The sequence below is a fragment of the Clavelina lepadiformis genome, chromosome 7 (assembly GCF_947623445.1).
Source record: "Clavelina lepadiformis chromosome 7, kaClaLepa1.1, whole genome shotgun sequence".
Taxonomy (NCBI): Eukaryota; Metazoa; Chordata; class Ascidiacea; order Aplousobranchia; family Clavelinidae; genus Clavelina; species Clavelina lepadiformis.
In genome coordinates, this window is record NC_135246.1 from 15157479 (window position 1) to 15179429 (window position 21951).

Here is a 21951-nt window from a genome sequence, read left to right on the forward strand (position 1 = left end):
CAAATATAGCGCGAAATAAGTCATACTTTTTAACCCAGTTGTCACGGTTTGAGCTTCAACACGTAGTATAAAAGCCTTCTCTGCAGATTAAATCAACTTATATAACCAATTATTATCCATCGGAGTTAAACTAACCAGGATTAGATAGACATGGAACCCTAACACGCAATAAACACATTCCAACCTCCAAACCTTTACTTCTAAAATCAACGTATGGCCAACTAAACCTGTGCTGTTGTTCTATAGTCGGGCTAAACATAATCAGTTTATTCCTAAGCTGCAATACTGCAGTTATTTTTCACAATTCATTTTTATTTGATCATATAATGACAAAAACATAGTTTTGTAATAAAAGGTTAAAATAATTTTACTCAATACCCTTTTCTCCATGGTGTTTGTGTATTACAAACCAAGGTAAACAGTTACTACTACAGTATGAAAGTTGAACAGTACAGTAGGTAGACTAATTAGTAACACTTTTTGTAAAATTCGCTTAAACAGAAACAATACGCTTAGAATACAGGGAACGACAAACTGGACACTTATGTCCGATACTCGGACTTAAAAGTCCTGCGGCATCAATCATATCTTCATGTGAATAAACAGGGTTATCATCTAAAGAAAATATTTCGAGAGCATTCAAACACTCAGCATGAAAGACATGAGAACAAGATAATAACGCAAGAAAGTCCCCCTTGCTCTTTCTTTCTGTTTGACAATGCGGATTCTCACTGCAATAAAATGAAATAAGAAATGACCTAAATAATAACTGGAGCAAACAAAAATAATTTGTTTTGTGTATAACTTACCCTGCGAGTTTAGTATCAAGAGAAAAGCATCTTAAGCAGATAGGGCATTCGGTAGCACCTCTTTCAAAAGCACGCATTTCAATTTCTCTCCAGTCAAGATCAGACAAATGGTTTAAAAGGTTTTTGTCAAAGTATTGAAAAACATTTCTAAAAAAAAGGTTGTAATGAATTGCAAGCCTGCAATCTTCCAAGGATACAGTGAACTTAATTTTCTGAAATGTTTATTTAACTACAGGTTATTCAACCGAATTATGGGTCTTTGATGAGCTATGGGTCACTAATTTACCAAACAATGAATCAGTATCAAATTATAAAAGAGTCAAATAGAAACCTGCTTTCGGAGACTGATTGATCAATATTGCTTAAAAATCTGTCAATATAATCTGTAGATGTCATTGCAACCAATCGATCAGTGATTTCACTTAATTTGTCTTGATAAAACTTTTTTCTTAAGTTTGGATCTTTTGGTGGTACTGTTTTTCTAAGATGCTTATACCACTTTCGAACCACATAACCTCTCCAAAATGCTTGGATCCTTAAAAAAAATTTTGATAGTAATTGTTATAAAAATTAGAAACATTTTAATAGAAAAGCAGTTAATATTAGGCTACATATAATACTGTAGCTACCATTTAGCTTCATTTAGTTTATTCATGGTTATAAAGCAGTAACCTGGCAGCGGATTTATGCTTGTATATTTTTGTGCCATCATGAACGACTCTAGTTTGGTAACTATTGTGTCGACACATGGGACAACTTTTTCTTCCTGTAAAACGTTCAAATGCCTGAAGACAAACCTGTGTAAATAAAAAAGGATGGACAGTTTTCATTATGGTATTGAAGCATTAAAAATTTTAATTAAGGTCTAACAAAAATAACAACATAATTTTAAGGTTTAAAAGAAATAACTTTAAATTAAGTACATATAGCTTCAAATGTTTAGAAAAGTTATAATACCTTGTGAAAAACATGAGAACAACTCAACAGCACTTGATGTTCCAACCGAAATTCATCTTTACAAATTGCACATGGGTTCTTAAAGTCATCACGGTTAGTTGAGGTTTGCTTAAGATTACTCCATTCAGCTTCTGTTAGAAGCTGTTTCTGGTCTTTGTTATATGGGACTAGTCCTATTTTTTGAGCTAAAAAAAGAAAGTATACAAATCAAAAGCAAGTCAATGCGGACCAAGAACAACTGAAGATGCTTCTCTGTAACAGTACTGTTTTCATTTTGATACCAATGCATTTGTCCAAATACTAATTTTTTAATCTGGCATTAGAGTACACTGTACATATTTTTACAGACAAACTTATGTTATTTATGTAGGCTACATTTTATTTTCTAATTTCTATCCAATATTCTATTCCACTAGTAGCCTTTGAAGCAATCCGATTAAATGCAGAAATTCTTACCTAGTGACAGTGGTTTTGGGTGTGGATCTAAAACATACTCTTTTTCTTCGCTACATGCAGTTATTATCTGCTTGCCGTTGGATTTTTTCTTCTTTAAACCTGTTATTATAGTACTAAAACTTACAGAATGATGGTTTACTTGTGAGGAAAAATATTACAATGACACATTTTTAGGGTTCCACTAGTATATATTTAAGGTAAAAACCTGTGTTAACAGTAGCTTTTATATTTTTAAGCGCATTTTTTCGTTGTTTTTCCTGAAATCTCAATTTTTGTGACAGTGAATGTTTCTTAGTGTTAAATGGATCTGCTAATGATAGGTCTCCAAGCTGCAAGTCTTGCAAAAGATGATCTTGCAGTGCAACAGCAGCTAAAGTTGTCGATGAAATATTCATCTGCAAAATAATAGTAAACTAATGTGTATGGAAATGACAAGAAAAGCTTTTAGAAATGAGAAAACTATGAATTTTATATGTGAAACACAGGTTGGTATTAAATTCCAAAAACTATGTTCGCATTTATCAACTTCCAATTAAAAAGTATAATACATGAGTGCCAGATAATTTAATATCCAAATAAACCCCCCAAGGTGGAACAGAAATTGCCAAGTGTTGGCCGAATAGGCTTTACCTGTCCAACTTCTAATTTGCAAAATGTTCAACAAGAATTAGTGTACCAAACTGCAAAGTGTGTAAGTTATTAGCCGAACTCGTTTTTAACTTTATCTGCAGTTTTTGGAAAAAAATTACATTATCCACACCCGCCCACACATTTTTGGGCATAGCAAAATCTTTTCTATAGTTTTAACCTAAAAAACTGGCTTCATGCGCAAATTTGATAACAGCTATCCGCACACGAAAAGAATCAACAAAAGTCAGACTCTAGTATTCGCTTTGTAAGCTTTCCAGTCTCGGTCTCACAGTCTACTTAACCAAAAACCGAATGCATCCACAAATAAAAATAGTGGGAGGTAAGCATTCAATCACTACAGCGCAAAATGCTAAATCAGTACAATTAATACCTCTTTGGTGTTCATTTCCATACTTTCTTTGAACGATTACCAAATGCACACAAGCTCGATTGTCATAAAAAACGTCAAAGCTGACGATTTGTGAAAGCGTTGAAGGTTGCCGGGGAGCAAAGATAATAGAAATCTTAGAGTAAAAGTGAAATATTTCTCAAAAGTTTTATCACAATTTTTAAATGCTGGGATTTAATGTCTATGGTTTTACTATTTAAAAAAAGTTTGGTTGAGATAGGAGACAAGTAAAAACGTAAACTTTCTAGACATTTTAAAATTTAATACTTGTTTTGAAAAGAGTTGGGAGGCACACGGAAGTGTTTTGTCGATTAAACATTACGAGAACAAGGTTTTAAAACTGCTTTTTACAGCTTCTTCTTAACCTACGACTAAGAGAATAACTTAGCTTATATTTTATAACATAACCCACCTAAAAATTTCTTCTAATCAAACTCAACTTACCCTACTTAGCTAAAATCAACTTTTTGCATACACAACCTATTCTCCTATAATTAAGCTAGCCACCTAACTTTAACAACCGTGACCTACTTAGGGTGGAATAGTACCTTTCACAAGAAGAAGGTTCACATAACTATAATGAAAAACAAATAATATTAACTTAATAAAATGCTTGTACAGCATAGAAATCATCAATTTTTATTTCACACTGCCAAAACGAACTACCGATAAAAATACAAAAGACAGCTACTTTGCAGTAGCGAATGAGTATATACACATGGGTAATGAAACAGTCATAGCTGGTAGAGTATCAACATTGGGCTTTGGAGAGACAGCTAAAATGCATGTCAGGCGAGAAATGTTGATACACAAACAAGCGTATCATCCATTTTACACAGGGGACGTGGAAAGTTTAAGCAATACGATGATATTATTTTCTTTAAGCTTATATCAACAGTACAGAACAGTTAAGTGTCAAGAAAGGCTATGGCAGTATAAGACATAAAAACTGATTCGCCCAATCGAATTAAAATAGTATCGTTCTACTCTTCTATTAATAACAATTAATAACACGTAGCTCCATAGACAGTACACCGACAAATGTGTATCGTTTTCCGGCTACAAGCTAAGTATAGGTAAATCACAGCACAAAAAACATATCACAGTACTCAATGTTGACATAAGGGATGTGCAGCATTCAGTTATTACATGAGACTACAAACTCTACAGGATAAAAGTAAAAATCACAACGTACAACCTAACTAAAATACATAAAAAAGTGTTTACACGTGTATTAACATGTTGCTACAATGAACTTAACGTTTCAGTAACAAATGTTTTTTTTCTTCGAATGTACAGTGCAGACAACAATGGACCAAAATAATCAACTAGCAGCGACATATACGTGTATAATTGTGTACGACATATTGTTGTGTAAAATTTGTAAGAAAACTAATTAATTCAGCACCCATGAACTATTTTTGTATTATATATATTTAAATATATGTAATGTAATATGAAAGGTAGCTATAGCACTGATTGATTGTATATGAAATTGCATTTGTTAAGTTTGTGCTACTTCGCTTCTGTGTAGCAATGGCGTGGTGTACTTATTATTGCTAAGTATTGCTATTAAGTATTATATGGGTGTGTCTTCATAAAAGATAAAACCAGAATAAAATGCATGTACAATTCTACATAGGAAAATATACTGCTTTTCCTGCTAAAAATAATAAAAATCAATCCCGGTTTACAGCTTCTTCTCTGTGGTTGTATATTTTAAGACTCAGACGCTGAAAACAAAATCCAAGTTATTGTACAATGCTACAAAATATACCACTGTGATATCAACAAATAGCTATATACTGGCCAAGTTTATGACGGGTAGAGAGCAAGATGCCTAGGTCTTACATACAGGTAGACGTGTGAATCCCGCTGTCCATGCGCCCACAAGCGGCTCTCTCTTTAAAATCAAGTCTTTCATCAAAAATCACAACATCCCCTCCACCTGGTCTGTGATTGGCGTTGTTTAGGGAACCCACCTTGAATGTTTTGCAATGAAAGACTTATGTAGAATTGATACTTATTTTTATTCAGTATTACTTAACGCAGCTAAGCTGATAAATGATTTTTCAGGAAGTAGTATGAACGTTTATGTCTAAATCTACTTTTCATATTAAACTTGAGATGAATGCATAGAAATACCTTTGATTGTGCTATATCATTGAATGCAAGCTTTTCATTAAATATTTGAACCATTCCACCGCCTAAAAATGCAAACAATTTTCTTCTATGTTAGGTGCAGTATATGTAAGATGCCTATTATGTTTGTAAAGTAAGATATCTATGTTCGTAAAGTAGCCTCGGAACAGCCACGCTCCTCTGTGTCTTTTATCTCATGCGTGAATATTACAATTATGAGCTATGGCATGATTGGTCGTGTTTGCCTATTCGGGAACTCTCCGTTTGTTAGTACTGTACAACTGTACTAAGTTACAACCTCAGAAATCTCAACCAAGTTATTAACATTTTACGTTCCTACCCATTTATAACATAGCATGTATTTAAGTTGGCACATATTTATATGTAACTCCTTGTTTATCACTGATGATAAAAAAATTGTCAAGTTACCGGCTTGGTGATTTGCATTGTCCATGGATCCACATTTGGACGAGACTTGACTGAAATCCATGCTTCTGTTGGTAATTTTCACCTGAATCAAACAAAGAATCATGCAACTATTACCAAATAAAAAGTTTCAAGAGTTTAGGTGCTTCATTACAAATACATAGTTTCCGCTACTTCAAAAAGCTGGTTTTGTTGCATGAGAAACTATATTACATTGGGTTACTGCAACTTAAGTTTGCCTACCCATGAAGTGCTGATATAAATGCAATAAAACCATGAAGCTAGCAAAAGGAATCAAACCCATCAGGCATTATACATCAACATATTATATACTATACCACAGTTTAGTGAACTTACAAGCACATCAAAACAGTGAAAAAGTAGAGAATGGAATAGCTAATAAAAACAAAGCTGCATGCCAGCATAACACCTAGGTAGAAAGGCCCAAACAAGGCCCTTAAACATCATCAACCAAAGTGCCACAGGCTGAGTGAGATACAGCCTTACCTCTCCTCCACCCGGTGTGTGGTGAATATTGTCTTTACTGCCTATTTTGGACGAAACATGGGACAAGTCAGGGTTCTTTGAAAATATCTTGACCTACAGCCAACATGGAAGCATAACAGTGAGCAGATGGTACAAAAAATGGTTTCAAAAATAGGTAACTTTAACTGCTTAACCTCAGAAGGGTAAAGTACAGTTATATAAATGCCTAATCCATAAATACAACCATCTCACGTACTGGTATATCATAAGTTTAGAAGTAACGTTAAAATTCTTACCATGTGTCAATAATATATTGACTGAATAATAACAATGACGAAACATGTAAAAACTACACACCAAAATTGGTAGTTTTTAGGAAGGAAAACAAGGCATTTTGAAAAGGTATACGGGGCTTAGATTAAATACGTGACAAGTTTATGGTTTTAACTAATGCATAGTTGAAACCATTCAAATATATACACTAAAGATGTTAGTTAGGGAAAAGTTGGTAAGTTTCATAAACAGCTGCTATGCAAACCACTCAAGTTTTTCCAACATCCTTTTAATAAATGCAGAAATATTAAAAAAGCTGTCACCCCTAATTCACAGACAAATTAATATTCAGGTAAATCCTAGTCAAATGCTGCCACCAACCCAACTAAATATGTCTAGCTGTTATTGCTGAAATAGCGAGTGAGATTAAAGCTTGCTGGCCCTGCCACATCACCTGGTTAATCACTTGCTCAGTGAGTATTTATGGTGTTGTGAGTGCAAAGAAAATTATGTAATCAACATCTATCAGAATTAGAGAAGTATTAAAGCAAGAAACTACAATTAAAGCAGGGAAATGTAAGTGTGTGACTTTTTGTCAGTATTGATACTTTAACTGTTACAAATGTAAGTTATTATCAGATGAATACTAAAACATGTTTTAACATTAGACTGGGAAATTAGACAATGAATATTACAAAACACTGAGAGATTCTACAAGCACCAGGGTTAGTTCTTAAGTCACTTGTTCTAGGCTCCAGTAGCAAGCTATCCCAACAAAAACGGTCACTAACAGTCTGTCTTTGCTAATTTCTCTACCTTTCCACCTCCTGGCGAATGCTGAATATTGTCCAGGCTTCCCACTCTTGAAGAAACTGATTTGAAATCTAACTTCTTCACAAATATTTTAACCTGGAAGTTTCAGAAATTTGGTAATTTCCTAGTACAGAAATATATTCAAATTTTTCTATTTCATATTACCTTGCCACCTTGTGGTTCATGACATATGTTATCTTTAGACCCACACTTGGAAGTAACCTGACTGTAATCCAGCTTCTTCGAATCAACTTTAACCTGCAAGGGAGTTGCAGTACTATTTACGTTAAATTCAAGCCAACAAGATTTTCACATGAAAAAAAAAAGATCAGCAAAACTAAAACATGAAGAACTTATATATAACTCATATAAATTACCAGGTGTAAGTTTGGTCAAAGTGAGTTACACAATGCATAACTAGACATACTTTGCCTCCGCCAGGGGTATGAGTAATGTTGTCCTTGGAACCACATTTCGACTTTACATGGCTCAAGTTAATCCTTTTATGTTCTAATTTCACCTGTTAATGAAATGACAAGATATAACTTTTTGCTGGCAAGTTCATAATTTGTACAAAATATAAGTGTGTGATTAAGTCTTGATGAACAATTTTTGTCAAAAGAGAACTCATACCTTTCCACCGCCTGGTGTATGAGTGATGTTGTCTTTGGATCCACATTTTGATTGTACGTTACTTAGATCTATCTTTCTGTGGTCTACCTTAACCTACAAATATGATTTTTTTCTCAAAATATAAATGCATCTGATTGATTGCAGAAAAATATAATGGCTACTTTCATTATACACAATTCCAATAAATGCAATCAGTTACACAAACCAAGCTGTTGATAATAGCTTAAGCTCCTGACAAACAATGCTTGAGTGATTTCTCTTTCAGCTAAATATTATAAAGAGGAATTTGGATAATTTAAATACCAAGTACCTTGCCACCTCCTGGAGTGTGGGTAATATTGTCACGAGAACCACACTTTGACTCCACATGGCTCAAATTTATCCGTTTGTGCTCAATTTTAACCTGGCAATTAATGACTGGTAAAATCATACAATCCATTTTTAATTTATGAAAACAATCACTACCTCACCTTTCCACCACCTGGAGTGTGATTAATATTGTCTTTAGATCCACATTTTGATGTTACCTTTCCGAAATCTAATTTCTTTCCTGAAATTTTAACCTGAAAAAGTATTTTTAGTAAAAAATGTTCCATTTACTCGATATTAAATGACACAAAAGTTTGCAAATTATGTTATTGGAATCTTTAAGTTAAAAATCAAACAAGAAGGTAGACGATTATGTAACTTACATTTCCTCCACCAGGAGTATGCGTGACATTGTTCATCGAACCACATTTTGGTTCAACATTTGCAAAGTTCAACTTTTTGCTTTGAATTTTGACCTAAACAAAGATTTATTCAGGGTATACAGCACTGCACAATAATTTATTAATGCAAGCGTAACAATCACACAAAACCATGTGTTTATCGCACTTATACACAAAAACTTTTCAGTAAGTAATATATTTAAAATAACATTTGCCTACTCAGATCATGTTTTCGTTATTTAACGCTACCACTATATATTAAAATAATTTCTGTGCAAAAAATCTTTGCATCTGGTCAGTGGTCACCTTTCCTCCACCGGGGGTGTGGGTTATATTTGCTTTTGAAGCACACTTTGATGTGACGTTGCTGTAATCAAACTTTTTGGTCTCGATTTTTACCTAAGAAACATTTTCAGACGGCCGTGCAAATGAAACTTTTCATTACTATATCAATAACATTGTAAGAAAATGTAAAAATATTTCTTACATTTCCCCCGCTTGGAGTGTGGTTAGCATTGGTCAGGGATCCTATTTTGCTTTGTATGTTTCTTGTTTCTGGCATCCTCGGCTTTCCAATGCTAGATGTTGACTGAATAAACAAATACATTTAAAAAATGTCTAAAGTTAACCATCATATAAATGAAATGTGTGGAGGTAGGATAAATGCCTTGATTAAGGAACAATTAAAAGAATTATTCTGTAAAAGTATTGCTCACACTATTAGCACTCTGTGGTCTACTTCTGCTTGAAAGAGTCTGGTTTGAAGAATAGAACGATGGTCGCGATCTTGGGGTCTTGAAAAAAGTAAACAACATTTGAAATGCTATCAATTTACACCAGCGCGATAGGCAGGTAATATGCTGCACCTACTTGGTTCTCTGCTGTTTCACGCCCTTCTACAGCCTTAGTCTTGGCAGCAACTGCAGAGATTGGACGGCGATTTGAAGGGGCAGATTGTGTGATACGGATTGTAGTAGGAGTCAATGATTTAGCCGGTGTTTCCGTTTTTGTTTTGTTCGGTTTTGTAGATATAGACCAAGCTGTCTTAGGGGTAAAAGATTTCGGTCTAGTTGAACCCTAGAAAACACATATATGTCAAAACATTACAAATTACACACAGAAAATGTAATTTAGATATGTAACATTCCGTAGTCAAACAAACAGATACGGGCCATAAAGCTATGAATAATAAAGTAAATGTCACTGAAGGTCACTCTAGCAAAGTAAATCTGTACCTTTTCTAAGTTTCTTTGGTTAGTTTGAGACCTTGGAGAAGTTGTTAACTGTATGTTTTTAGCAGCAAGAACCTTTCTCTGGGGCAATGAAGAAACAGTCTTCTTCTGCCTTTGTGGAGAACTTGTTATTATTTTGTTTTTCTCTTCGCTTTCTTGTGTGTAAACGGCAGTAGTATTCAACTAGACATAAAATTAGATGTTAACATAGCTATACTTTCTGCTAAACATGAAAGCTTCAGTCTTGCACGTTGGAATTGATCAAGTGCTAAAATCTATCTACTTCTAAATTATATACTACGAACACAAAAATTACTAATGCTTTAGGAGTATCTATTGCAAATGAATGAAATGACTAACGTTTTCACTGATGGAATTGACAGTGATGGTTTCTGCTGCTTCTGAGTAAAAAGAATATGTTACTTTCCAACTAAACTCCTCAGAAAACCACGGAAATACAATGCAATCAGTCAATCACAAACTAAGTTACAAATAATAGATAGAAGTAGTGAAGAAACAGCAACAAGCGTAAAGTCAAATATCCCTGATATATTTCTGCATGACCACAACTGACTATAAAAATAATTACACCAGAATTTGTACGAAATAATTAACAAAAGCTGGTCCAATTAATCCTATTAGCAACAAATCCTTTCACAGAACACTCCACTACACAAAAAGAAACATATGTTTTTGATTGGTTGTACCTACTGCACCATTCTGGCAAAAATATCCAAATCGACACATTTATGAAAGAAGAAAAATACCTTGTCACCATGAAATCTGGATAAATCTACGCATAATGGACTAAAATATACTAAGTACAGCTTTGTTGTCAAGGCTACAGATGTTATAAAATATTTATGAAAGCTTGAAGTGGTTTGTGTAGTGTGACTGTCTTATCCAAACAGAATTTCAAGAGTCGCTACTTTTCTAAGAGGAAAACGTATGGACAATGGCTATTCTACACAGCAGAAGCAATAAAAACATTCCATTCAAAACGGTCAACTTCTGACCAAGAGGAAAAGGTAAAAAAACATATTTTATCTCACCAAACACGTCAACAGCTTAACAATACATCCTAGCAAGGTGTGGAAGGGAACTGCTCGCCTAAAACGGAATTTGAAACGATAAAACTATAGTGACTCTTTGGCAAAACACCAAGCGCTTTGTTCTACTTCAAGCAAAACACCATTCGATTCCGATACGTGGAATTTGGCTATCACTCAATTTTGTTCCAGATTTTATTGGAATATCGTTGTTGTACTACTACTACTACGACCATACGTTCCTCTAAAAGATTTCTTTTTTGATTGGATTTAACATAAATGTACAAATAATAATGTCGTCAAAGTACACAAATAACACAACATAACGAAGCTGCAAAGCTCTAACAACACAGACCGACTTCGGAAGAGAAAGTAGCGTGAGCGCTGACCAGGATACCATGTTTTTGTCACATTTTACGCATCACTAGGCTACAAATTCACGTCTAAACCAAAACCCAGCCAACGTATCTCACGCAGTTCCGCTATTCGTCCTTGTCAAATTCACCCGCATAATACTGAAACCAAAGCTCCTGAGCTTAAACTACGTCTTGCATCTGGCAAATCAATATTACAATGATGTAATCGACAGTAATACTGCCTACACCTCTACGCCATTGTCATAAGCTAATGGAAATATATTTGCAGCGTCGATTGCAGAATATTCATCACTTATCAGAAGTTGATTCAGTGCGCAACAACCTTTAAGATTTCGACAAGCCGATACAATACGACTGTATAGTAAACATTCTGGTCAAGTATACGATTTCAAGTGTTTAATATTGAAGTACGGAAGCGCAATATATCTTCTGATAGACGAAAATTGAAACTTTTCTATATTAGCTCCTGTTATTCGTCAGACCTAAACACCAATAGTTTGTCGGCGTACGTTGCGTTAATTTAAAAAAACAGGTGCTGTAATATAGATTAGTAATCAATTCCCACTTATTTTGCTCCATTAAACTTAGTCTGCGAGATTATACTCGCGCAATATATTTTTGTTTCCAACTTAATACTATTTTACGGAACAGCCTGCCTCTGGCAAAGCTAGGGTTGGAATTTTTTTTATAGCGATGCTATTTCCATGTAAATTAACCCTTCAAAAAATGACAATACAATTAACCTAAAAATAACTCTAATTATTACAAAATACGGAATGTAGGTTACACATCCTCACCATACCAAATACAGCCCTTGTATGAACGACTCGTCTGTATGAACTGTATGTATGCTTGGTTCTCTGTTTAACAACACATTCTATTCACGAGCTGACACTTACAGAACTAGATTGTATGATTGATAAGTCGTCCGGAAAGAGGAGTAAGTTCATTTGGGGTATAGCAATGGGTATTTCCGAAAGGTTTCTTACACCTAAGTCGCTTGTTTTACTACTCGATTGGTGTTTTTTTCACCGAAGCACGTTTTAATGCGAGGTCTATAACGTTGAAGTACGTCTTGGAACAATAGCAAGACACTCATGATGTCTGTTAAAAGCCCTCTCAACCTTAAGCAAAAGTATAATGCGAATAATTGTAACGGACTTCGACGAAGTGGCCATCGATTCCGTCCAAGTTTCGTGAAACTTAATAATGACGATTAGCGTTGATTATACGAATTTGAAAAATGCCAGACATAGGGTTTGAGAAACGTGCGTGAATAATATTAACTAAAAACCTTGTCGGTAGTCAGCGTTGTCAGAAAATCACCAAGTGCATACATGCGAGCAAACAAACGGATTTGTAATTAATTCGGCAAACTCAACATAAATCAACCGTATTTATAAATATTATGACGTATGAATTTTGAACAAGGGACAATTATCTGGTCTAGGCTCCTTCTTACCCACCTGGTGTTGGGGTAGAACCTTTCAAAATAAGTTTCTTCTTAAGCTTTTCGTTTTGAACCATTTCCCGGAATTCGGCTTCCATTCTTTGTGACACCGTGAGCATTTCGGAATTTGTCATTTCCTGCGAAACAATACTGTGATAATAACTTTTCCTACAAACCTTATACGAAGTAAAGTGAGTAATGTTAACGGGCGGACGAATATATTTGCTGTGTGGTATCACATGTGTGGAAAATAAACAAGACGCATTTCATTCGTCAAATTTCGTAGGTACAGATAGGCCAGCACATAACTTTCACTTAACTGCTCACTAGCGACATCTAGAGGTTGTGTTTTATAAACTACAAAACTTTAAGTTGATTTAATTTTAAACAATATGAATTTATCTGATTTCTTGGCACATTTTCCGTTATTTGTATATTTCATAGTATTACATAATATTCCGGATCTGTTGGTGATGTAGCTAGCATTTCCTGTAATATCTGCTGGTCATTGGCTTTGGATTGAAAACCTTCATCAGTGTTATTCGATGAGGCATCCTGACTAACAGCAATAAATTCTCTTGTAGGGGAAGGTTCAGCCGACATTGTTAGAGCTAGCTCTGACTGTATTGGGTCACGGCCGGTGTTCATACTTCCAAGATCATTGCTCATTGGTTCAAAATTGTCACAATTTGATTGTTGATTAATCAGAGCTTGTGAATTTTGATTGACATCTGGTTGTTTAGGGCCCACAGCTTCTGGCAGTAGGGGTGGTACAGGATCACCAGCTGCAGGGTCATGCTTGTTCTAAAAATATGTGGGTAGAAAAACAAAAAAAACATGAACGTTTATCAACACAATGGACCAAAAAAAATTAAACGTTTTGGTTATTATACTGTATATACTTGATTGTAAGTTGTGGCTTACAAGGTTTTTTATTATGATTTACAACTTAATTTTTTTTTTTAATACTTCATAATGTAGTTTCATATTGTCTGCTGTTTGTGATTTAGTGGTAGAAAATGGAGAGAATATTGCAGAGAGTTAATATACCAAATCAGCTTACTGTACCCTTACATATCAATTTAATTGTTAAATTGAATGATTTAAATTGATTTTTTAGCAACAGTACATGCGAGTGATGTGGCTTCCTATACAATCAAGTGAATACGATATGGTCATATTCAATGCTTGGGAATAAATTAATTTGAAAAGGCATGATTTAAATATATCAAAGGTATATTTTATAGCATTTATACTTACTACTAAATCATTGCATATATCTGTATTGATCTTTTCTTCATTTATGTTATGATTGTTAACATCATTGGCAGCATTGACATCTATTCCAATGGCTACAAAGACGATTCACAAAATAAACTTGTCATGCAATGCACTGTAGGAATTTGAAATACACCAACTAAACACAAAATTCATTACACCTCACCAGTGATAGAAGGGTTGGCTGGTAGAGCTACGAAATCTCCTTTGGCAAGATGGTTATTGTAGGTATTTTCAACAGCTTCAAGACTATCCACTGATTGGCAAGCTTTTGGCACTTTAGGATTGCTACTGGGTAAGTCTAAAATTAAACTGTCGGCACCAATGTGTCGCTCTGTATTGGACAGGGTTTGCACAACAGAACCCACAACATTTTCTTCAATGAAGTCATTGGTGTTATCCTGTGTGATGGTGTTATTCACAATGACAGTCTTCTCTGGGGAGTTATATGGAGATATAAAGCTGTCAAGTGACAAATCCACAATGCTTTGATCTTCCATTCCCCCACAGTATTCAATCTATATCAATTGCACTTTGTTGTAAATTAAAGCAAAAAAATAAAAATATATACAGTATGATAAATAATTAATGCAAGCTGAGAAAGTAAGCACTGGAATGCAAGCTGCCCCAGAAAAATCAGGGATCATAAAGAATAAATGGACTTCACGAAAAAAGTGGAACTCATCAGAAATGTTTCATTACATACATATTAAATTATTTGTAATATTTGCAATATAGCAGTGTATTTCATACAAATTATATGGTTGAACCTATGTTTGTCATTCAGTCATCAACAACAAAAACATAAAGCTGACACACTTATGTACCAACATGTAGTAAAATCTTCTATTCTTACATTTAGTTACATATAAATTAGAATAAAGTGATGAAGCATCACACCCATTGCAGTAATGTTTTGAAAGATTTAGTGATTAGCAAAATAGTGCCAACAAAACTGAACTGAAGACAGTAACAGATATTGGGTCAATAATAAAGAAAAACTTTTCTTAGCGCACACACTGTGACATCGTTTTTCATGAAATTGAAATTGCTCACATTCGCTTAATATACATGGGCTGTATTAAGTAAATGCCTGAAATTTACAATCAATGAAGAAATAAGCATAAAGAATCTATATCTATGAAAATACATAATCACAGATCAAAAAGCAGTAGGACTGTGCAATTATCTACCTATAAGAAATGGATATTAACTATGAACTAACACATATGTAAACGTATATAACTGACTTAGAAATTTTGTGGAAGCATAGGTCAACATAACTGTATTGAACTAGCACAACAAATGAAACAGAAAGGCTAAACTAGAATGGCTTAAAATAACTTTCGGATTTGCAAGATCACTTTCAAATTATCCTAGTTATGATACATATTGCATTTTTACAGTATAAATTTATTACATATATATGATACAAAAGATTACATAAGACACAGTCATCTCATGCCAAATAATTGCACTACTAACACATAGCAATGGGCGACAGTGGGAATGACGAAAGTACCATTTAGAACTTAACAAATTCTTATGTGAAAAAATCTAAAACTAAGAGTATCTTTCAACATTCATATCAAGCAGACAAACGGCGCAACAATTCTATATGTTTTACTTTGGACATGGTTACACTTTGGCATTGCAAGTATTGGTAATTACAGTCATAGTACGGTTTCTGGAATCAGTTAGTTGTTTAAAGGTAAAGGGTATAACCCCCTATCCATGATGTGATCTCACAAACAAATATTCTAATGGACAAAATATTTTTTAAAACATGTATAGACCCAACAGATATACCAGTATATACCAAAAAAGACAATGCGTCAAGCCAAATGGAATCCTTGATTATTAAGCATCGCAAGTTTTAATTTTTCTTTTATATCTTTTGTGCTTTCATATGGTGGTAAATCCAACAAATTAAAGCAAGTGTGAGCAACAGGCAAATGGCCTGCCCCTGTTCTCATGGGCTGGATGGTAATCTTCAATCCATTAATTGGTACTTTATTGCAACCAGTCAAGAATAAAATGAACTGTTTCTTTTCATCTAAGGTGAAGGTGTGAAAAACCTTCCAAAATCTGTCAATCACAGGGTGATTGCGATAATACTCTCCCTTGTAAGTAGCCTGCTTTTCAAAGTTTTCCCAGTTGTAGTTTTGATTACCAACTACCATCTCCATAAGCTCAACAGGTCGAAAAAGCTTCAATATTTTTCCACCACACACCTTCAGAAAACCCCCACTGAACGCTTTGTACTGATCTTTCACAGATGTGTTAAACAAATAATCCAAGTAAGCATCGACATAATCTTTGCGATTTAGTCCTGTAACTGCCATACTGGAGCCATTTGGAACCAGGTCGATAGTGTTCTTTTCACCAAAATTGTCGGTAGTAACAGTGAAATTTAAACAAAAAATATCCTCAATATTTTCATGGCTAGTTTCATTGTAATCCAGCAACTGCTGCATGCCTTTTGCTACCGTGGGATCTAGTTCATGCAGATCAGCAAGTGTGGGCTTTTCTCCCAGCAACTTCTTGTACAAAGCAAGTGGAAACTGGATATCAATTATTGTGCTGTTATAAATAGCCAGCCCACATAATAAACCAACCAAGAAATACATTGCATCGGTTTCAAGGCCAAAGTTTGAAAACCACATCAGCCTTGAATCTTCATAGTAACGAAACATACCATACTTTGGATCAATGACTTCTTGGAGGATAAGCATAAAAAACTCTTTTCGTACACCGCCAGCATCTTGGCCCTCTTCGCCAGTAAAAGTGACCACCAAGGGCTTTTTCAAGCTGTGCATGTCAACATGTGCAAGCTTCGCTAAAGCTTCTTGCACCAAACTTTGGCGATTTATTTCCAATTCCAAGACTGGTTGTTCAACTGAATGATTTCCAGGCAGACCGAAGATGGAAGCAACGTTTCGAGTTTGAGCCTCACTGAACGCCACCCGCATCTGCCACGTGGCATCGATTTGTAGCAATGAGGTTTTTGCTTCAGAGTTTAGGATAAAAGGATAATTGCAAAATGAAACACGATTATTTTTTAGCCAACTCATATAATCTTCTTCTAAATTTATGTGATCAGTAATGCAGGGAAGATAAAATTTCTCATATGGGATGATAGGTTTTTCCATACTGTTACTGACTTGGTTCAATTTGCCCAAAAATTCAAGAGCAGCTCGCAGAAAATTCTGAACTTCAGGATAATGAACTGGTATAGGCTTTTTAAGAATATATTCAATTGATTCCTTGTAAAGATCAACTGGCCGTATAAAATAAACTGGCTCCAAAGTTGCATACCAGTAATTAAGCACTTTAGCTGCAGGTGGGACTAATGCCATGCACTTCATAGCAAATGGTATTGTAATCAGTTCATAATACTCAGAGTTAGTAAAAAGATGACACTCAGGGAGATGGATATATAACCTTAAGGCTTCAATGTCAGGTGGACTGGCCTTAAGACTGGGTATGAGGTTACTGTTCAGATGAGCTGCCATTTTGGAAGACACTTGTTCACATTTACAGTCGCCAATTTTCGAAAAAGCAAGGCGAGCTGCCATAAGGCTGATGCCATGATAATGTGGGGTCGTTTTCACGTGATCATCTGCGAGAAATGAAGCGTTCAAACATGATTGCGATGACATTACAACGTCCAAATATTTGGCAACATCTGGAGTCAATTGGTTACCAGGGGAAGCTTCAAGTTTAGCAACAAATTCATTTGATATGGACATTATGCAGCTGTGTTTGATTTTTTCACAAAAATCTGACGCTTGTACATTGAGATTTCTTGTAATAAGAACGGATCCATCACCACCAGCTGCAATTTCTTTCACATAAACTGACATTTCAAGACCACTGTGATCCATGGAGTTATTACTGGTGTGGAGATATGGTAGTTCTAGAAATGATAAAGAATGAGGAAGAAAGTTCTCTTTTTCTTTTGCTGAATAACCAAGCTGATTTTCTGAATTATTTCCAAACCCATATACATGACCAAAATTGCCATCTGGAACATAAGTCATGGTATGATTCTGACCACAGGCAATTTGTGTCACCTTTTTACCCATTAATTCAAAGACCATGCGGGGATTGACAGTGGGTGGATTATGCTTTGCAAATCCATGACCAAGTTGTCCATACGCATTAGATCCGAAGGTAAACACACCACCCTTTATTGTAAGCGCAACACTGTGACTTTCACCAGCATCAATAAATGTCACGACTTGGGTGCGTAGTGATTTCAGTAGAGCTGGATCCATTGAATTTGTTGTATGACCAAGACCAAGTTGGCCACAATCGTTTCTTCCCCAACCAAACACTGTTCCAGATGCAGTAAGAGCAAAGCTATGCCAATATCCTGCGGCAATTTGTAAAAACGGTATACCTTGCAAAGAAACCATGGGCATTGCTTCACTAATGTTTTCATGGTTTGCACCCAGTCCTAACTGACCATACTTGTTGTTGCCTGTAGACATTACGGTACCATTACTACACAAAAACAGGCTGTGTTCCTGACCACAAGCAACCATAACTATCTTGGGCGAAGTTGAAAATTTTACCAATTTAGGTACACTAAAGCTGCTACTGTCTTTCAAACCAAGTTGACCATGAAGATTTAGGCCCCATGCATACAACCTTCCATTGTTATCAATAGCGAAGAAATGTCCACCACCAGCACTAACAGCAACTACTGTAATTGTTTCCAAGGCACTTACTTTGCTTTCTTTCTCAGAATGACCAAGTACATCATTTGCACTACCATAGGTATGCACAGAACCATCATTTAACAAAATGATGACTGAAAACTGATGAATGCAAACAAACTTGACTATTTTCTTGTCAAAAAAAGGCAGCCTAGTTGGTAGGGCATTTGATTTGCTTCCAAAAAATCTTGAAATATTGTTGGAGCCCCACGAATACATATCCAGATTTTGATTCAGAATAAATGCAAATTACAAACAGACATTTGGCAGATTTTGTGCTTTTCGCATTTACCAGATATTTTTTTTCAGGTTATCGGACCAACATTTAGCTTTCACAAATAGCTCTGTTAGAATTATAATAATATTTATATTATAGATTGATGTTATGTGTTTGATAGCACATGATATGCTATTTCTCAACAGATTTCCAGCTTACTCAAACACATACAATTACTCCTTAACGAAACGTGTATCACATGTACACAAAAGGTTCTTCAAGACGCAAGTCAAAAGTATGCATAAATGTTCATTAATAAACAAACAGAATGAGTTTGCTACTTTAAATGCAAAAACATACACAATAAAACTTTTTAAGAAGCTGCAAAGATTTTTCTTTTGACACCCTGATTTTGTTACCAAGAAATGCTACCAGCTCTATTAAAGCTAGTACACAACCTACTTTTCTTAACAATACATGAGGATGGAGAAATACGCTACAGGCCTGCAGATTAAAAGGTAAGCCTAAGGTAGAGTTTGGTAAAAATCATGCATACAAAGGATAAAATTTTGACAAGCAAAGTTTCTGCAATCTTTAGTTATTAATAGATAATGTGTATTGGCCATGCTTGCTTTGCTGGTTAGTTTCATTCAAACACCAGCATGTACATAAAAATAAGCACTGGTAAATTGTCTTTCAAATTTAATGTCAAAAAATCTTTTGTCCACAGTCCTCATTTCCAGCAACAAACTGCGTGCGCAAAGTAACCAAAAATGCCGATTTTCATAATTCAATTATCTCAATAACAAATGCAGTTTGATAGTTAAAATAAGCCTATTACCGATTCCATTACACTAATTAAAAGCCTGCCAGGCCATTGTTAAGCTGAAACGTACGAGTCAATTGAGCACCATGCAAAAATTCATTCAATTCGTATTCAAACAGACTTGCCTAGTTTTCTACCAAAAATTAAAGTATGCAAGAAAAAATAGTCTGCACATATAATTGGTAAGACTTTCTACTATGTTTCCATAGTAAGATATTTCTTCAAACTATGCAAAATATGGATACAAAAGTGTGAGCTGTTATTTTTTCTCAAATAAACTTGGGCTATTTTACTGCAATTTAAATCACTGCAATTCTATTTTAATAGATTAATTATACATCTTAAACACATAAAACCGAACAAAAAGAATAACCTTTCATCGGATTGCAAAACGTTTTCATCATCATAAATTTACCAATTTGTTAAGACTAACCATTTTAAACTGCGGTTTGATATCCTGATTATAACACAGATCCATACATAAAAAGGTAAGAAAGGTGACAGTGCACTGGTGCAAACCATCAGATCAAACTGCTAACTTTATAGTGTAGCCTACATTGTGTAATGTGCATATATGTGCGAAAACCAGTCTGTTAAGTTTGTTAAAGATCTACCACTTGCACTTTTACCTTTTGCATGCACATTGTAACTGTATTTACAGTATCATTTCATACATCTATACATTTCTATCAAAGTTTGCATACAATAGAGCACAGCCTTGATTCTTGAGTTTGTCATAAATATGATCATTGCATGTCATGCAAATTTTTCAAGAAATTGATTTGATATCCCGCACATATTGACACACCTATAGCCTTGTGTAGAAGTAGCAATCTGGTTTGAATACAAATACTATAGCTTATTGTCAGATTTTCAGATAAATGCAAATCAAGTTTGATAATCTGCGTCGCAATACACTAGCTTAGACTGGAAAGTATGGCAGTTTTTGATGAGGGCAGAGAAGCAGATTTTGGCAAAATTTTACACTTGTTGTCGGATTTGCAACGGTCTTCATGAACAGTTCCAAATACCACAAAAATTCAAAACACAAAATGCATTAAAAGCTTTAACACTGGGCAACCAGGTCTGGAGCAGAGATGAAGCAAGGTGGTGCAAATGCTCGTTAGATAAATAGACTACGTCTTAATAACTATTCTGATAACGTATAGGACTTTAGATGAAATAAAAAACTGTCATCAAGTTATAAAACTGACCTAGCGCATTTTGGGGTTAACACAAGTCTGTAGAAGTTAAGAAATGGCAACACCAGTCGGTGGAAGTTTTGCAGGTAAATTAGTCATGAAAAATAAAACTTTAGGTTGGTGAGTTTTCGAAGATTAAATTAGTATTGCGACTTCCTCATTTCTGCAGATGAATGTCATAACTTCCGCACTTCCTCAGATTAGTGTTGGCAAATTTTAGGGATGAGCCAATCTCACAATCTGCCAATTTTATGGTACCGGTAGTCAAGAATCGAGATAGGCTAAGCCTATAGCCGCCTCAAGTTTACACAAACACTGGGCTTTGCGGAAAACAACGTTTGAATAATTTTCACACATTAAATCGCATATTTATAAAAGTAGGCTATGTTGTCACCGTGCTGCTGCAATGTATTGCAAAGGGCCGCCGTTGCTTGCTTTAGATCTTGGACTCTTGCTTCTCTAGGTCAAAAAATGAACATAACACAACAATCATTACGATCATGGCGCGTCAGCACAGAAATTTCGTCATGGGTACGTTACGTCATTTTTTGTTTAACGGCAAAGAACCAAATGATCAGGTCTAATCAATCGGCCAATAAAAAGATGGGTTCTGGGTTTAAACTTTGTTAAAATTAAAGCTAAAAATGGTTGACTTGTTTTATAAATAAATATTTGAATTAGTTTTCTTTACCGAAATGCAAATCTATTGAATTTCGGGCAACTTGGGCCAAGCAAGAACTGAATTTTTTTGCGTTCAGTGCGGGATTTTCCCAAATCATTGAACCAGTCAGAATCAGGGACCTCATGGACAAAATTGCCAATTCAGCGCTTTTGCAAATTGCAATACTTACT

General features: G+C 34.9%; 3 protein-coding genes across 8 annotated transcripts; all 3 read right to left on the reverse strand.

The window, feature by feature from the left end:
- Window positions 1–320: 320 nt before the first annotated feature.
- On the reverse strand, window positions 321–3378 carry LOC143465249 (RING finger protein 32-like). Its single transcript, XM_076963444.1, has 8 exons — window positions 3244–3378; window positions 2428–2617; window positions 2223–2321; window positions 1767–1951; window positions 1482–1606; window positions 1141–1344; window positions 810–956; window positions 321–731 (listed from the first exon to the last, which is right to left on the reverse strand). Exons 1-8 carry the CDS (start codon window positions 3262–3264, stop codon window positions 494–496), a joined length of 1209 nt encoding a protein of 402 aa, XP_076819559.1. The 5' UTR covers window positions 3265–3378; the 3' UTR covers window positions 321–493.
- A 496-nt stretch (window positions 3379–3874) lies between these two features.
- LOC143466172 (uncharacterized) lies at window positions 3875–21610 on the reverse strand. 6 transcript variants are annotated; one of them, XM_076964805.1, is made up of 23 exons: window positions 21494–21610; window positions 14297–14648; window positions 14113–14204; window positions 13303–13656; window positions 12869–12989; window positions 10337–10377; window positions 9980–10159; window positions 9615–9821; window positions 9461–9538; window positions 9232–9333; window positions 9051–9143; window positions 8727–8819; window positions 8505–8597; window positions 8345–8437; window positions 8035–8127; window positions 7829–7921; window positions 7567–7659; window positions 7405–7497; window positions 6337–6429; window positions 5833–5914; window positions 5407–5468; window positions 5117–5243; window positions 3875–4994 (listed from the first exon to the last, which is right to left on the reverse strand). In XM_076964805.1, the coding sequence occupies exons 2-23, from the start codon at window positions 14628–14630 to the stop codon at window positions 4981–4983; spliced, it is 2631 nt and encodes an 876-aa protein (XP_076820920.1). In that variant the 5' UTR covers window positions 14631–14648; window positions 21494–21610; the 3' UTR covers window positions 3875–4980. The 6 variants fall into 6 exon arrangements, with proteins under 6 accessions (XP_076820920.1, XP_076820921.1, XP_076820925.1 ...); XM_076964806.1 differs by lacking the exon at window positions 21494–21610 and having other exon boundaries at window positions 10337–10374; window positions 14297–14631; XM_076964810.1 differs by lacking the exons at window positions 9051–9143; window positions 21494–21610 and having other exon boundaries at window positions 14297–14631.
- On the reverse strand, window positions 14648–21474 carry LOC143466171 (putative E3 ubiquitin-protein ligase HERC4). The gene has a single exon (XM_076964804.1). The coding sequence runs from the start codon at window positions 19071–19073 to the stop codon at window positions 15966–15968; it is 3108 nt and encodes a 1035-aa protein (XP_076820919.1). The 5' UTR covers window positions 19074–21474; the 3' UTR covers window positions 14648–15965.
- Window positions 21611–21951: the final 341 nt, after the last annotated feature.